Genomic DNA, 17042 nt, shown 5'->3' with positions numbered 1-17042 from the left:
TGTTCGCCCCTCGGGGCTCGGCGCAGCCCTCCCCGCGCCCTTCCCTTCCTCTCGGGAAAAAGCTGTGTCCCAGCGCTCGTCCTGACTGTGGAAGAGCCGCGGGACTCAGCCGCGTCAAGGAGAGCAAAGCCCGGGAGGGGCCAGCTCCTCCCAAGGGCCTGGAGGAGCGCAGAACTAAAGCGGCTCCTCCAGGCGGGAGGGAGGGGGCTGTGGGAGCAGCGCTGGCACCCACGGTGCCTGACCCTGCCCAGGGACAGCTTCGTTTGTCACCTGTGCACACGGCACCTGCACAGACACAGCAGCTGGCACAGCTGGCAGCTGGGACATGGCCTTGGACGCAGGGCTCCATCCCTGGGATGTACAGCTCCATCCTTGGGATGTACAGCTCCATCCTTGGGATGTACAGCTCCATCCTTGGGATGCAGGGCTCCATCCTTGGGATGTACAGCTCCATCCCTGGGATGCACAGCTCCATCCCTGGGATGCACAGCTCCATCCCTGGGATGTACAGCTCCATCCTTGGGATGTACAGCTCCATCCCTGGGATGTACGGCTCCATCCCTGGGATGTACAGCTCCATCCCTGGGATGCACAGCTCCATCCTTGGGATGTACAGCTCCATCCCTGGGATGTACAGCTCCATCCTTGGGATGCAGGGCTCCATCCTTGGGATGTACAGCTCCATCCTTGGGATGCAGGGCTCCATCCTTGGGATGTACAGCTCCATCCTTGGGATGCAGGGCTCCATCCTTAGGATGTACAGCTCCATCCCTGGGATGTACGGCTCCATCCGTGGGATGTACAGCTCCATCCTTGGGATGCACAGCTCCATCCCTGGGATGTACAGCTCCATCCCTGGATGTACAGCTCCATCCCTGGGGTGTACAGCTCCATCCCTGGGATGCAGGGCTCCATCCTTGGGATGTACAGCTCCATCCCTGGGATGTACAGCTCCATCCTTGGGATGTACAGCTCCATCCCCGGGATCCAGGGCTCCATCCCTGGGATGTACAGCTCCATCCCTGGGATGTACAGCTCCATCCCTGGGATGTACAGCTCCATCCCTGGGATGCAGAGCTCCATCCCTGGGATGCAGCTCCCTGCCAGCTCCTCTCCCCAAAGCCTGGCCTTGCTTTACTCAGGGTTCTCCTTGCTCCTTGCAGCTCAGAGCTGTGACAGGTGATTATCAAACCTCTCCCACCTTTTCCCTCTGCAGGCCCAGGGGAATGTGGCTCAGGGATGTCTGGGAGAGCAGGAGCCAGGGGCTCTGCCCCTCGGGCAGGTCCAGCAGAGCCAGAGGCTGCTCAGACACCGGGACCCTGCCCCTGCCTGGGCCCTGCCCCTGCAGACCCAGGGCACCAGCCCCTGTGCAGGTCAGGAAGGGTTTTTTGGGAAGATCCCGGCTCCAGCACCACGGGACACGCAGAGCTGTGGATCTGTGTGTCTGTGCCTCCAGCCTCCTCCCCCAAACTGCTCCTGCAGTCCCAAACACGGCTCCTGCTCCGGGGGCTGTGCCTTGGGGTGACTGTGGGATGGGCCGGGAGTGGGAGCAGCTTGGCTGTGCCTGCTCCGGGCAGGGGAGTCAGGCAGGGGCTGCGTGTCTGGGCTGGGCTCGGGGGAGGCTGGAGGTCGGCGCTGCAGCGGCTCCTCCGGGGGTCGGTGTCACATCGGGAATCGTCACCGGGAGCCAGCCCGCGCCGTGCCAGCCCCAGTCAGGGACAAAGCCGTTCCTAAATCCCGCCTGGCTGAGCTGGGCTCGGCCCTGGGCTCAGGCTCAACATCCAGGATGATGTGAGACAGGGAAGGGCTCGCGTGTCCGAGGGGAGCAGTGCCCGAGCCAGGGCAGGAAACACCAACCTCAGCCCTGGCTCTTTGTTCCAATTCTTCATTTTCTTTGCACTTTTCCAATATTGTTAATGAAAGAAATGTGGGTAAAAGGTGATTTGAGTCTCTCCAGCAGCTGGCTGAGGGGGGAGGGAGGAACAGAAACTGGGGGGAAATGCCACTGCCCCCCATTATCCATGGGTCTGGGTGGCCCTGGGATCACCACTGGACACAGGAATGGGGCCATTCCTGGTGCTCAGCTGAGGGCAGGGGGCTGGGAAGGTGAGGATCCCAGCCCAGCCTGGGCCTCCCCCAGGCCTTCATCTGTCTGTCCATCCCCATGGGATCCTGAATCACAGTCCAAGCTGGCACCTGCAGCCAGCGGTGCCCCGAGGGAGGAGGGAGGTGCTGGTGTGGGGCTGCCCCAGCCCCTGGGACACGGAGCTGCCAGCTGGGATGGGCTGAGGGATGGAGCTGAGCCTGCCCAGGGTGGGAGCGAGCCAAGCTCTGGCAGGAGGGTGGGGCAGGACTGGGGAGCAAAGCCCCTCCCGTGGGCTTTTGGGGATCCCCAGGTAGGGCAGGATCCACTCCCCGTGCTGAAGTGGGCAGGGAAGGGGTTTGGGATGAGATCCCTCCCCAGATCCCTGCACGGATGGGCAAGGCTCAGGGATTTGCTCTGGAAGGGCCCCAAATGGTGGTGGCAATTCTGTCTTTGAAATAATCTTCAATATTCTCAGTAATTCCCCCAGGAAAACCCAGACTTTGAGCAGCAGCAGCTGGCTCTTCCCAAGTGAGGGAGCTGGTGCTGGATTTCTCCTTCGAGACTGAAGAGCCATCGCTGTCCATCTGTCTGTCCGTCCTGTCCGTCTGTCCTGCCATCCCCCGCCCCACCCTCTGCTGCGGAGGAAGCCCAGTCCAAGGCAGGTGTGTAGGAATGTGGTGGGATCTGGCTGTGACTCCGTGCTGGGCTGGGCTGCTCCTGGCTTTGGGCCCAGGGGTGCAAAAGCTCGGCCCCGCTTGGCCCCGGGGCTGTGGGAACAGGGAGGCTCTGGGATTGTCCCAGCGGGATGTTCCTGCCCCCCTGAGCAGGAGCACAGCGCCCGCTGCCCCCTGAGCTCTGCCCCAGCTGGGGTCAGACCCTCGCTGCTCCTGCCCACCCCGGCTGATCCAGAGCCACGGGAGCAGGGATGGGTACGGACTGTGGGGCCGCAGGAATGTCCCAGCCCTGTCCCCTGGGCAGCTGGGGGTGCCAACACCCTCTTGTCCCCAGGAGCACCAGGTCTCTCCTCACGGGCTCTGAACCCAGGGGGGACACTGGCTGGAGCCCCCGGGATGTCAACACCCTGAGGGGACCCTGAGGGTGGGAGGGGATCCCCCAGGATGGGGAACAGCCCTGCAAGAGGTGCCCCAGGGCTCTCGTGGCACACAACGCTTGGAGGGGAGGAGCTGTGCTCCAGGACACCTCCCGGCCTGTCCCGAGGGCTGGCTGAGCCTCCGGCCATGGAGGTGTCCAAGATGTGACTCTGGGAGGCTCCAGGCCTGGAGCAGGGGTCCTGGGATCCCTGCCAGCCCCACGAGCTTCCTGCCCCCAGGGTTACTGTGGGTGCTGGAAGCTTCCATGGGCTGGGAGCTTCCAGAGCTGCTGCCCTGCCCAGCCTCCATCCCAGCACCATCCCCATTCCCAGATCCCATCCCCTCCATCCCAGCACCATCCCCATTCCCGGATCCCATCCCCTCCATCCCAGCACCATCCCCATTCCCAGATCCCATCCCCATTCCCAGATCCCATCCCCTCCATCCCAGCACCATCCCCATTCCCAGATCCCATCCCCATTCCCGGATCCCATCCCCTCCATCCCAGATCCCATCCCCATTCCCAGATCCCATCCCCATTCCCAGATCCCATCCCCATTCCCAGATCCCATTCCCAGATCCCATCCCCATTCCCAGATCCCATCCTCTCCATCCCAGCACCATCCCCATTCCCAGATCCCATCCCCTCCATCCCAGCACCATCCCCATTCCTGGATCCCATCCCCTCCATCCCAGCACCATCCCCATTCCCAGATCCCATCCCCTCCATCCCAGCACCATCCCCATTCCCGGATCCCATCCCCATTCCCAGATCCCATCCCCATTCCCAGATCCCACCCATCATCCCTCGGCCTCTTGCTGCCAGGCCAGGCCCTGCCATTGGGACCCCCAGCCCGTGGGACCCCCAGCCCCTTCCCAGCCCCCTCCCCGCCTTTCCCAGCCGCCAGGGCCGTGTCCCTCTGTCCATCCAGGGGCCCCGGGCCGGTCCCCTTGGAAACGCCGGGAGCCTGGGGAATGCTAAGCAGGTGCAGCCCCTTCAATCCCCCTTTGAGAGGGACAGAGCGGGGCTTGTTCCCGCCAGGAGCCCGGCCAGGAGGCACGGGTGGGGGACAGGGGACCCCATTCCCAGCCCAGCCCCCCCCCACGGCCTGGGGGAGCGGGGGGGACACCAGGGGGTCCCACGTGGGAGTGGGGAGCACTGGAATGGGGTCCCCTGGGAGCCCCTGGCACTGCCCCAGAGTCCTGCACTGGTGTGGGGTGTGGGGTGTGGGGTGTGGGGTAAGGGATGTCTGATGGGGGACACCCGCGGTGGGATGCAGGATTTGGGATGTGAGATTTGGGATGTGGGATGCAGGATTTGGGATGTGGGATGCAGGATTTGGGATGTGGGATGCAGGATTTGGGATGTGGGATGAAGGATTTGGGATGCAGGATTTGGGATATGGGGTGTGATGTTTGGGATGTGGGATGCAGGATTTGGGATGTGGGATGTGAGATTTGGGATATGGGATGTGAGATTTGGGATGTGGGATGCAGGATTTGGGATATGGGATGCAGGATTTGGGATGTGGGATGCAGGATTTGGGATCTGAGTTGCAGGATTTGGGATGCAGGATTTGGGATCTGAGTTGCAGGATTTGGGATGCAGGATTTGGGATATGGGACGTAATGTTTGGGATATGGGATGCAGGATTGGGGATGTGGGATGCAGGATTGGGGATGTGGGATGCAGGATTTGAGATATGGGATGTGAGATTTGGGATATGGGATGTGATATTTGGGATATGGGATGCAGGATTTGGGATATGGGATGTGAGATTTGGGATATGGGATGCAGGATTGGGGATGTGGGATGCAGGATGTGGGACGTGGGATGCCTAGCACAGGGTTTGGGATGCCCAGGGCAGGGTGCCTGGTGCAGGATGTGGAATGCCCGAGGTGGGATGCAGGCTGTGGAGCAGCCATGACGGACACGTTCCTGCTGTGCTGCAGGTGGAGGTGCCCAAGGACGCTCGGTGACCTTGGCAGGTATCCATGGAGCCAGCGGCGCAGGGACAGCCCAGAGAAGCCGCTCTCCCGCCGCCGGGCCCGGGCTGAGAGCCCGGAGCAGCCCGGGCTGTCCCCGGGTGCTGTCCCAGCGCCACCCCCACCCTGTGGCAGCGGGGCGAGGCCGGGCGGGTCCGCGCCCTTCTCCTCTCCCGGCTCTTCCCCGGCCTCATCCGGACGCTGCCTCTGGCGCCTGGAGCAGCCCCCTGCCCCCCCTGACCCCCCGCCCATCGAGGGAGCCAGCCCACGGTGCCCGCGGGGACAGGCCACCGGTGACAGAGGCTGTGGTGGCAGCTGGTGGCATCTGGACCAGTCTGGCACTGGCCAGCACTGCCAGGGCCGTGGGGCGCCCACACGGGGGGCAAGGAGGGTCCAACCCGGCACGGGGGGCTCTGCTGGGGGGCACAGCCCCTCCCGGGCCAGAGCCCCGCGGTGCCCCCGGAGTGGGGTGGGGGAGCAGGCGGGGTCCCCCAGCACCGGCTGGGGGTGCTGGGAGGGGATCCCGGTATCCCGGTATCCCGGTGCTGGCGGGACCCCGACCCATGCAGGAGCAGTTTGGGGGGTCAGAGAGGGGCGCCGGCGCTGGGGGGTTCGGGATAGGCTCCCCCTCTGCTGGGGGAGCAGGACGTGTCTCCGGTGCCTTGCTCCAGGAGTGCCGATGCAGGGAGTGCCGGGATGTGTCCCTGGTGTCCCCCCAGGGACAGCGGTGCCAGGGTGTGCCCTCTGTGTCCCCTGCCCCAGGGATGCTGGTGCCGGGTGTCCCCCGGTGTCCCTCCCCGAGGACGGCTGGGGGCTTCCGGGGGGTGTCACCCCGGTGCTGGGAGTGCCGGAATGTGTCCCCCGGTGCCCTCAGAGGATACCCATGCTGGGGGTGCCAGGGTGTGTGTTCCCCGATGCCGGGGGTACCGGGGTGTGTCCCCCCCGATACTGCGGGTACCGGGCTGGGAGCTCCCCGATGCCGGGGGTGCCGGGCTGTGTGTCCCCCGATGCCGGGGAGTGCCGGGATGCGCCCCCCGGCGCTGCCCGCGGGGTGCCGGGGGGGCGCCGTGCCCGTGCCCGGAGCCGCCGCCGCGTCCGCGGTCCCGCCCCCGCCGCCCGGCCCGGCCCCCCGGCTCGGCGCGGCTCCGCTCGGCTCGGCGCGGCTCGCTCGGAGCGGGGCGGGCGGAGCCGCTGCCGGTGCCGGCCCCGTGGCGGAGCCGGGGTCCCTCCATGCCGCCATGGCCCCCCGCGCCCCCCGCGCCCCCCGCGCCCTGGCCCTGCTGCTGGCGATCGGCGCCCTCGGTGCGTACCGGGACCGGGGACACGGCACGGGCGCGGGGGGGCGGATCCCGGGGCGGGGGGGATCCCCCGGGTGGGGAGCGGGGGGGGGCTGCGGTCCGGGCGGGGGCTGCGGGGTGGGATCCCCTTCCCGGGCTGGATCCCGCTGCCGGGGACTGCAGCCCCGGGGCAAGGTGGATCCCTCCGGGCGGGGGCTGATCCCGCTGCGGGGGGGTGATGCTGTTGATCCTGTGCCGGGGGCTGGATCCCCTTCACGGGGGGGGCATCTGCAGGAGCCAGGGAAGGGCTGGATCTCCTTGCAGGGCGGGCGGGATCCGCTTGCCGGGGCCGGATCCCGCGCGTGGGGCTGGGTCCCCTTGCAGGATGGGCTGGATCCCCTTGCCGGGGCCGGATCCCTTGCGGCAGGGGCTGGATCCCCGTGTGTGCAGGGGGAGCATCTGCAGGAGCCAGGGGAGGGCTGGAGCCCCTTGCAGGAGGCACCGGATTCCCTTGCAGGGGCTGGATCCTCTCGGGATTATGGGGTGCACTTACAGGAGCCGGAGGGGGGGAGGATCCCCTTGGAAGGGGCTGGATTCCATTGCAGGGGGAGTCGGATCCCCTTGGAAGGGGCTGGATCCCCTTGCAGGGAGCCGGATCCCCTTGCAGGGGCGGGATCTGGGGCTGTGTATGGGGTGCACTGGCAGGAACCGGAGGAGGGCTGGATCCTCTTGCAGGGGGCTGGATCCCGGCGTGGGGAGGGCTGGATCCTGCTGAGTGTCCGGATGGACATGCGGGAGGCAGAGAGGGCTGATCCCCTCGGAAGGGGCCGGATTCCATTGCAGAGGGGCTGATCCCGCCGCAGGGGCTGATCCCGTTGTGTGTAGCGGCTGCAGCCGCAGCAGCCGGAGGGGCTGGATCCCCTCGCAGAGATGGGGCGGGGAGCGGGGCTGGATCCCGTCACGGGGAGCTGCAGCCCGTTGTGTGTATGGAGTGCACTCACAAGAGCCACAGGAGGGCTGGATCCCCTTATGGGGGGCTGATTTCTTTTGGGGAGGGCTGGCTCCCCTTGCAGTGGGGCTGGATCCCTTTGCAGAGGGATGGATCCCCTTGAAGGGCAGCTGAGGGGGCAGGGCCGGGGGCAGCTTGTGTTGGGGGGGCTGTGCTGAGGGGGGGCGGCACAGAGTTGGCTGTAGGGGCACCCACAGAGCTGGGGGGCTTCTGTGGGGCTCACCCCATCGGTCCCCGGGAGAGGCTCAAGGATTCGGGGTGCAGCTCTCCCTGTCCCCTACGTCCTTGTCGTGCATCCAGGTGGGTGCAAGGTGGAGCAGGTGGGGGACCTGTTGGACCCCCCCAGGCTGCCACATCCTCCCAGGGGTGCAGGGGCACCTCTGACGCCTCTCTCTCTCCTTGCCCTCCCCCCAGCATCCGCGTGGCCCCCCCAAAACTCCAGCGCTGGCGAGGGGAGAGCCTGGGAGGGCTCGTTGGAGAGCAGCCCCCCGAAATGGGACCTGGCGAGTGGAGACCCGCCAGGGGGACCCAGCAACAGCACGAGCGCCGGGGGGGCCGCGGCAGGACCCCAGCTAGAGCCCCCTGGGGGGGGCACGGCCACCACGGAGCCGTCGGCCGTGCCCGAGGGGTGCCCGGGGTGCGCCGGGGAGGGCGAGGCCAGCGCCGTGCCCCCCCGAGCCGTCACCTGGCCCGGGGACGGGGGCACGGTGCCGGTGGCCCTCGGCAGCCCCGAGGAGCCCGGGAGCGGTGACCGACCCACGCCGGCCTCCCCGCCCGGCCCGGGGGGCTTCGGGGGGCTGCCGGCCGCCCTGCCGAGCCCCCCCGGGCCCCAGCTCGCCACCGACTCTGCCGAATCCGACCTGCTGCTGGCGGCCGGGGGCTCGGCCGCGCCGCGGACCCCCGTGCTGGGCGAGCCCGGCCCCGTGGCCGCCGCCGGGGGGGACTCGGGGGGTCCCCCGGAGCTCTGGGCCGCCGCCTCCAGCCCGGCCCCGGCGCAGGGGGCCCGCGGCTGGACCGACCTGACGTGGCTGCAGGAGCCCGTCACCGCCGCCACGGGCCCGCCCAAGCCCCCGGCCGATCGGACGGGCTCCGAGATCATCGACGTCGACTACTACGACCTGTTCGAGGGGGGCGAGGGACTGGGGGGCTTCCCCGGGGGCGGCCGGGGCGCGGCCGGCTCGGCGCGGCGGCGGGAGCCCGAGGGGGCGGCCACGCCCTGGGCCCTGCACGAGCTCTACGACGACTTCACGCCCTTCGACGACGCCGATTTCTACCCCACCACCTCCTTCTACGCCGACGGGGACGACGAGGACGAGCTGGAGGACGAGGAGGAAGAGGAGGAGGAAGACGGCGGGCTGGAGGACGAGAACGGCTACCGGCCGCCCGCCTCGGCCGTGCCCGGCGCCGCGCCGGCCCCGCAGGAGCCCCGGCCCACCGGGAACCGCGCCGCGGCCCCGCCGCCGCCGCCCGGGCTGGCCGGGGGCAGCCCCACGGCCTGGCCGCGGCCGGGGGAGCGGGGCCCGCCCGAGAACGGCTCCGAGTGCCGGAGCGGGTACGTGCGGCACAACAGCTCCTGCCGCTCCCTCTGCGACCTCGTCCCCAGCTACTGCCACAACGGCGGCCAGTGCTACCTGGTGGAGAGCCACGGGGCCTTCTGCCGGTAAGGGACGGGGCCCGGTGGGCTGGGGGTGTGGGGCTCACCATCCCTGGGCTCACCATCCCTGGGCTCACCATCCCCTGCACTCCATCCCTGGGCTCACCATCCCTGCACCCCATCCCTGGGCTCACCATCCCTGGGCTCACCATCCCCTGCACTCCATCCCTGGGCTCACCACCCCTGGGCTCATCATCCCTGCGCACCAACCTGGGCCTCACTATCCTGGCACCCCATCCATGGGCTCTCCATCCCCTACACCCCATCCCTGGGCTCACCATCCCCTGCACCCCATCCCTGGGCTCTCCATTCCCATATATCTCATTTCCAGTCCTTCCAGCCCTTGTGCACCCCCACTCCCAGTCTCTCCATACTCCATGCATCCCATCCCTGGGCTCTCCACCATCCATGCATGCTATTCCCAGTGCTTCCATCGCCCTGGAACCCATTCCTGGCATCTCCACCCCTTTCACCCCATTCCTGGTCTGTCCCACCCCAAGTCCCTCATTCCTGGTGTCTCCATTCCCTCTGCCCCATCCCTGGGCTCTCCCTCCTCCTGGCCTGGCATTCTCAGTGTTTCTGTCCATTGTGTTCCCTACTCCCCATCTCTCCATCCTCCATGCACCCCATCCTTGCAGTCTCCCTCCCCACACACTCCATTCCCAGGCTCTCCATCCTCCATGCTCCTCATCCCTGGGCTCTCCATCCTCCATGCTCCTCATCCCTGGGCTCTCCATCCTCCATGCTCCTCATCCCTGGGCTCTCCATCCTCCATGCTCCTCATCCCTGGTCTCTCCATCCTCTGTGCTCCATCCCTGGGCTCTCCGTGCCCCTGACACCCCGCTCCCAGTCTTTCCATCCTTTTTCGTTCCATCCCGAGCCCTTCCACCCCCTCGGCACCCCGTTCCGGGCTCTCGGTGCCCCGCAGCCCCATCCCCCGGGATGCAGGGGGATTTCCCTGCCCCCGGGCGGCGGCTGCCCAGGAATTAGGTCAGGGCCGAGCCTGCGGGGCGGCCGCGCTAATCGGGCCCGGCAGATTGCGCCGGGAGGCGACGCCGGCTGTGCCGCACGCACCGGGCTGTGCCCCGCGGCTGGCACCGAGCCCGGGGGGACGCGGGGGACCCCTCCCCGCTCCCGCCGCCGCCGGGGCTGGAAGCCACTGGCGCGGGGCTCCAGCACTGTCTGGGAGACCCCGACCCCACTCCCGGCGTGCCCCAGTGTCCCCATCTCGCTCGGTGCCACCCCCCTCGGGTGTCACCCGCTCATCCCATCCCCCTCAGACACCCGTAACCCCCGCAGGTACAAACACCGCATCCCCCGGGGATGCTCTGGGCACGTTTTGGGGCGGGGGGACGCGTTTTGGGGCGGGGGATGCCTCTGAGCGCGTCCCCCGGCAGGTGCAACACGCAGGACTACACGTGGCACAAGGGCACGCGCTGCGAGTCCATCGTCACCGACTTCCAGGTGATGTGCGTGGCCGTGGGCTCGGCCGCGCTCGTGGTGCTGCTGCTCTTCATGCTCACCGTGTTCTTCGCCAAGAAGCTCTACCTGCTCAAGACGGAGAACAGCAAACTGCGCAAGACCAAGTGAGTGACGGGGACAGCCCGGGCCGGCCCCCAGCACCCCTGCCCTGCTGGTGCCGGCCCGTCCTGCTGGCGTCACCGGGACCCCCGGTGCCGCTGGGGACGCGGGGACGGTGGGTGGGAAAGCTGCCGCAGGCGGGGGACGTGGCTGTGGCTCCTGCTCCGCGGTTAATCCCTTAAAGCTGCTCCTGGCTGGCACCAGTTAATCTGCTTCGCTGGGAGCTGGGGACAGCGGCTGGGCCGCCATCGGGGACGGTCCGGCTGGGGACAGGGCTGGGGGGTGACAGGGAAGGGTTGGGGTCACCCCCCCGCCCCGGCCACTGCTGGCCAGCTCCTGGAGCAGGGAGCAGGGAGCCTTCCCAGCCCGGTCCCTAATGAGCTGTTAATTAGTGTTTGGAAATGCCAAGTGTAATTAGCAGGGAGGCTCCGTGCCAGCTCCCGGGTCTGCCTCTCCAGCCCTGCCCCGGGCTGCCCTTCCCGCTCTCTGCCCAGAGCCCAGCTACCCCCAAACCCCCAGAGCTGGGGGCACCGAGCCCCCCAAAATGTCACACTGGGCTCCTTTAGTGCCAGCTCAATGTTGGGGACATTTAGTCCCCAAACCTCCAGAGTTCAGGACTGTAGACCTCCAGAGTTTAAACCGTAGACCTCCATCTCTGGGTGTACTAAGTCCCCAAGGCCCCCAGACTTGGAGGCATTTAGCTCCCCAGATCCTCAGAGCTGGGGTTACAAAACCCCAAACCCCCAGAGTGGGGAAGATTTATCCCTCCGAAGCCCTTAGATCTGGGGGTATTGAACCCAGACTTCCATCCCTGGGGGCATTTACCCCTGCAGACCTCCAGCGCTGGGAACAGTTACCCCTCCCCAAGCAGGGTCACCCCGAACCGCGGGCGGGGCTGCGGGGGTCCTGCTCTCACCCTGCTCTCCTGACCCCGCAGATACCGCACCCCGTCCGAGCTGCACAACGACAACTTCTCCCTCTCCACCATCGCCGAGGGCTCCCACCCGAACGTAAGGAGCTGTGTGGCCCCGTTCCCCCCGTCCCTCTTTCTATCCCATCCCTGTCCCTCTGTCTGGTGACCTCTGACCCCTCCACGATCCCAGCGCTGCCCTCCTGTCCCCATCCTGCCATGGTCACAGCTTTGTGCCCTCGCTGCTGGCTCCCCACTGACCTAAACTGGACCTAGGCCAGGCGGGGGGGCAGTGTCACCCCCCTGTCCCTTCCCCATCCCCTCCTGCCTGTGTGGCTCCCCAGGAGCCACCACCCCGAGCTCCCGATGGCTTTGGCTCCGTGTGAGGGTGGCAGGGGTGGCTGTGCCGGAGTGTTCGGGGAGGGGACGGGCAGGCGATGCTCCCTGGCTGCGGCACTGCCGGGCAGGAGCAGCGGATGGCCGCGGGTGCTGGAGGATGACACGCTCCGGGTGCACCCCCGGCACCCCCGGCATCCCCCTCCAACCTGCTGTCTTTCGACTCGGAACAGAGAGAAGCGAAGGGCTTTGCGGAGCCGGAGGAGGAGCGTAGGTCCCTTTAGCCTTCCCCCACCCACGGCCGGTGTTCCCCGTCTTCCGACCGCCTTTAGCAGCCCTAGCCGCCCTGGCAGGAGGCTCCGGGGCCGGCTCCCTCCCCGCTGCCGAGAGGATCAGCCTCGGGATGAACTCGGTGCCGCTCCCCGGCGTCTCGCCGGGCGCTGACACATTCCCGGTCCCCTCCGGAGCTGGAGGGTTCGGCACACGGTGCCTGGGACGCAGCAGCACTCCGAGGATGAGGAGGGGTCAGCAGGGTCAGCACCCCCGGAAAGGGGTTTTTGGGGATCCTGCAGCCAATGGCACCAGCTCCGGACTGGCCGGATGTCACTGCGCAGGAGATGGGGATCCTGCCCCTGTGTGACGCCTGTCCTTGGGTGTCCCCGTCTGTCTGCCGCTCTCCGCGTGGCACCGGCAGCACCGGAACCACCAGGGCCCGGCCCGGCCCGCCCTGGCAGCCCCCAGGCCCGGGCTCCTCCTGCCCCCCCAGCGGGACCGTGCGGGCGCAGCCGCCGCCCGACAGCCGGAGCCCGGCGCCGGTGCCGGCGGGGCCGCTCCTGCCGGGGGTGCGGGACAGGCTCGGGGCGCCGCCCGGCCCCGGCGCGGAGGATGCTGCAGCGGGGGGACGTCGGGAAGAGGCGTGCCCGGCTTTGCCAGCGGCGCGGGGGCACCGGCTGTACGCTGAGGAACCGCAATAAAGCCAGCCCCTCTGGGCTCCTGCCAAGCGCCGCCGGGAGTGGCTGGTTGTCGCGGGGACGAGGCGATGCGCCGGGCTGGGAACGGGAACCGGGCGGGAGCGCTGGGCGGATGGCCGGGGGGACGCGCCCGTGGCTGGCACGGGCTCCTGGGCTGGCACAGCTCCCGGGCGCTTTGGGAGCCGCAGCAGCCGAGGTGGGGACAGCGTCACCGCGGGGGGGTCGGACCCTGTCCCTGTGCTGCGAGCGCCGCGGTCCCCCCGTGCCGCCATCTGAGCTGGGAGGGGACGTTTGTCCCCCCAGTGGCTCTCTGCAAGGGGTCGTGGGCGCCCTCGCTGGGTCTCGCCCCATCACGGCCCTGGCCTGACCCCCCTCTCTCCCGCAGGACGATCCCAGCGCTCCCCACAAGCTGCAGGACTCGCTGAAATCCTGCCTGAAGGACGAGGAGCCGTTCAACATCCACAATTCGACGTCGCCCAAGCACGACGGCGGCAAAGGGGAGCAGGACGTGGGGGAGCTCAACTGCCTCCAGAACAACCTGACGTGAGCGGCGGGGCCGGGGCGGCCAAGGGGCCGGAGCCAGGCTCAGGCTCCCCCCTCCCGCAGCCTCTCCTCCCGCCCCGCGTCCCTCCCGCTCCGTGGCATGCTTTGGTGTGTTTTGTACCGAGGAAAACGAAAATTCCAGTAATAATTCGGCCGTGTCGTGGGGGTGTTTGGTTCGTGCTCCGTGTTTCTCGCTTGGGTTCGTTCCGCGCTGTGATTTCTAAACCTTTGCCGTTCCGCAACTGACTTTTTTTGTACTTTTGCCCCACTTTTTTTGAAATACAGGTAAAAACAACAAAAAAGGAGAAAAAAAAAAGTAAGATCTTGAAATAAATAAACCTTTTTTTTTTTAAGTTAAGCCTCTTGCCGGTGCCTGCGATCTCCCGACACGGACCTTCATGTCTCCTGACAGGAATTCAGCCCCTGCTTCCACAGGGTCCCATCTGAGCATCACCCGGGGGTGGTGGGTGCCTGGTCCCCCCTGGTCACCCTCTCCAGGCACCTTCCTGCCTCTGCCAGGCCAGGGGTGCAGCTCATCCTACCACCCTGGACACGCTTGGGAGCCGCTGGGACACCTCGGGATGTCTGGTGGGGGTGCCTGGGCTGCCCCAGGGTTTGCTCCATCCCTGTCCCCATAAGATCCCCCCAAACAAGGTGGCTGCACACGGGGTGACAGCTCCCAGCCACTCCTGCGCCAACAGGCTCCTTCAGCGGAGCTGCCCAGGATGGGATTTGGGTTATCCCAGGGTTATCCCCCCCCCACCAGGGTTATCCCCCCGCAGCTCCCAGTTTCCATCTGCGTGGAGGAGAACCGGTGCCACTGTCCCAGTGGCTTTGGCAAGGTCCCTGTGGCCATCCCCTGGCATCGAGCATGGCACAGGGATCTCCCCAGGGACCCCAGCACTCCCACCACCCTCCCCTCGTGGCTCCCTCTTGCTTTCAGCAGGAACCGATCTCTTCTGGGCTCGGATTCTCCCCCGTGCCCTCGGGGTTCCCTGGAGAGAGGGCACGAACCCATCCATCACCGCCCGGCGTCAGGGGTGCGGCACCTCGGGGTGCGCCCGCCCTCTCCGGGCCAGGGGAGCCAAAGCCCCCGGGTTGTTCCCGGGGCGTCCTGGGAGCCGCTGAGTAATTGATTCTCGGCTTGCTGGGGAGCTGAGGAACGAGGCGCGGTGGCGGGAGCCGGCAGCCCATGGCGGCGGGCACGGCGGGCGGCTCACCGGTGCGGGATCCTCAGATCTTCCCCCTGGCTGCAGCGTTTCCATCACCCTGCCGCAAACTGCTGCAGCAGAGCGGCACCCGCGGGTCTGGGCAGCCCCTTCCAGCGCAGGGCAGGAGCTCTGGCACAGCTAAAGGCATGGACCAAGCACGGGCAACGTGGACACTCCCTGGAAAGGGTGGGATGAGGAGAGGGACGTGCTGGTGGAGCAGAGAGGAGATGCTGATGTCTGAGCAAGCCCCGAGGACAGGTGGGATGTCCTGGCATGGGCAGAGCTGGGCATAAGCTTCCCGTGGGATGGCAGGGAGGGAAAGGGAGCTGGAGTGGGATGGGCCTCGTGTGACCAGGGAGGGTCTGTGCCTGTGTATGAGGAGAAGAAATGGCTGTTGGGGACAGGGATGTTAGAGGGGACTGGGAATGCCAGAGTGATGCAGTGCTGTGGCTGAGGCAGGGCTGCAGGAAGGGGAAGGCCACCCCCATCTCCAGGTGTCCTTGGAGGGACTCAGCGAGGCAGGATGCAGGGAGGCACGGAGTGGGGTGGGACAGCCAAGGAGAGAGTCCAGCCAGGGCTGGTGGGCCCTGGAATCCATCTGCTCCTCACGGGGATCCTCCCTCACGGTGCCTGTGCGTCTGTCCAGCTGGACACTGCCTGGGGAGACACTGGCCATGGTGTCACCAAGTGTCACAATGCAGACGTGAGGCTGGCACAGCACACTGGGGACAGTGAGGTGACATGGAGGTGAGGGTGACACAGCACAGCCCCTCCATCCCAGCACAGCACACCCACCGTGGATGGTGTCACCGTGCAGGTGACACTGGCACAGCACACCTACCGTGGATGGTGTCACCATGCAGGTGACAGTGGCACAGCACACCCACCGTGGATGGTGTCACTGCAGGTGACACTGGCACAGCACACCCACTGTGGATGGTGTCACCGTGCAGGTGACAGTGGCACAGCACACCCACCATGGATGGTGTCACTGTGCAGGTGACACTGGCACAGCACACCCACCGTGGATGGTGTCACTGCAGGTGACACTGGCACAGCACACCCACTGTGGATGGTGTCACTGTGCAGGTTACAGTGGCACAGCACACCCACCGTGGATGGTGTCACCGTGCAGGTGACACTGGCACAGCACACCCACTGTGGATGGTGTCACTGTGCAGGTGACACTGGCACAGCACACCCACCATGGATGGTGTCATTGCAGGTTACAGTGGCACAGCACACCCACCATGGATGGTGTCACCATGCAGGTGACACTGGCACAGCACACCCACCGTGGATGTTGTCACTGCAGGTGACACTGGCACAGCACACCCACCGTGGATGGTGTCACTGCAGGTGACACTGGCACAGCACACCCACCGTGGATGTTGTCACTGCAGGTGACACTGGCACAGCACACCCACCGTGGATGGTGTCACTGCAGGTGACACTGGCACAGCACACCCACCGTGGATGGTGTCACTGTGCAGGTGACACTGGCACAGCACACCCACCGTGGATGGTGTCACTGCAGGTGACACTGGCACAGCACACCCACCGTGGATGGTGTCACCGGGCAGGTGACACTGGCACAGCACACCCACCATGGCTGCTGTCACTGTGCAGGTGACAGTGGCACAGCACACCCACCGTGGATGGTGTCACTGCAGGTGACACTGGCACAGCACACCCGCAGTGGATGGTGTCACTGTGCAGGTGACACTGGCACAGCACATCGTGCACAGTGTCACCACGGAGCTGAGGGTGACCTGGCACAGACCCTCCAGCCTGGCACAGCCCATCCAGCCTGGGCCTGCCACACAGAGGTGCCCCCTTGGAGTGGTGCCCACATTCCCTCCCCACCCGTGTTTGTCCCTTCCAAGGAGCCCAGCGTGGCCGGAGTCAGGCCTGGGACAGTCCCCTCTGCAAAGCCAGGCAGTGGCTCCTCAGCGTCGGGGCCATGAGGGATGGGCCAGAGAGGAGCCCTGGATTCAGGAGCCATCCCCAGCTCCAGTTGCTCGTCCCATGGGCTGTAGGGACTTATGGGATTCAGGACCCAAGTGGGTCACGAGGATTCCAGCAGGTTTAAGGATGCTCCTGCTCGTGCCCAGGTTGGGAGCACTGGGCAGTGTGTCCCCGTGTCCCCCTGCCCTGGGGCGTTGCTCAGAGCCCATCACTCCCCCAGGCTGCTCCCTCAGACCCTACTCACCTTCCCGGTGTGCCCCGGGAGGGCACAGCCTCCGTCCCTGCCCGCTCCAGCCGGCCGGAGCGCCCCTGGCTCTGGGGTCAGAGTCCCTCGCTGTGCCTCGGGGCTGCCAGCCCAGCCCAGCCCTCATCCCCTCTGCCTGTCCCAGGGGAGGGAGCAGCGGGGCTCGGGCAGCCCG

General features: G+C 66.9%; 1 protein-coding gene across 2 annotated transcripts; it reads left to right on the top strand.

Annotated features, from left to right (window-relative positions):
- Nucleotides 1–6328: 6328 nt before the first annotated feature.
- CSPG5 (chondroitin sulfate proteoglycan 5) lies at nucleotides 6329–13691 on the top strand. 2 transcript variants are annotated; one of them, XM_059873166.1, is made up of 5 exons: nucleotides 6329–6465; nucleotides 7864–9109; nucleotides 10501–10689; nucleotides 11622–11694; nucleotides 12164–12661. In XM_059873166.1, exons 1-5 carry the CDS (start codon nucleotides 6402–6404, stop codon nucleotides 12212–12214), a joined length of 1623 nt encoding a protein of 540 aa, XP_059729149.1. In that variant the 5' UTR covers nucleotides 6329–6401; the 3' UTR covers nucleotides 12215–12661. The 2 variants fall into 2 exon arrangements, with proteins under 2 accessions (XP_059729149.1, XP_059729066.1); XM_059873083.1 differs by lacking the exon at nucleotides 12164–12661 and adding an exon at nucleotides 13287–13691 and having other exon boundaries at nucleotides 6334–6465.
- Nucleotides 13692–17042: the final 3351 nt, after the last annotated feature.

This window comes from Haemorhous mexicanus, chromosome 1, assembly GCF_027477595.1.
Source record: "Haemorhous mexicanus isolate bHaeMex1 chromosome 1, bHaeMex1.pri, whole genome shotgun sequence".
Classification (NCBI taxonomy): Eukaryota; Metazoa; Chordata; class Aves; order Passeriformes; family Fringillidae; genus Haemorhous; species Haemorhous mexicanus.
The sequence above is the reverse complement of the archived record's forward strand: the minus strand, read 5'-3'. Positions and strand labels throughout refer to the sequence as shown.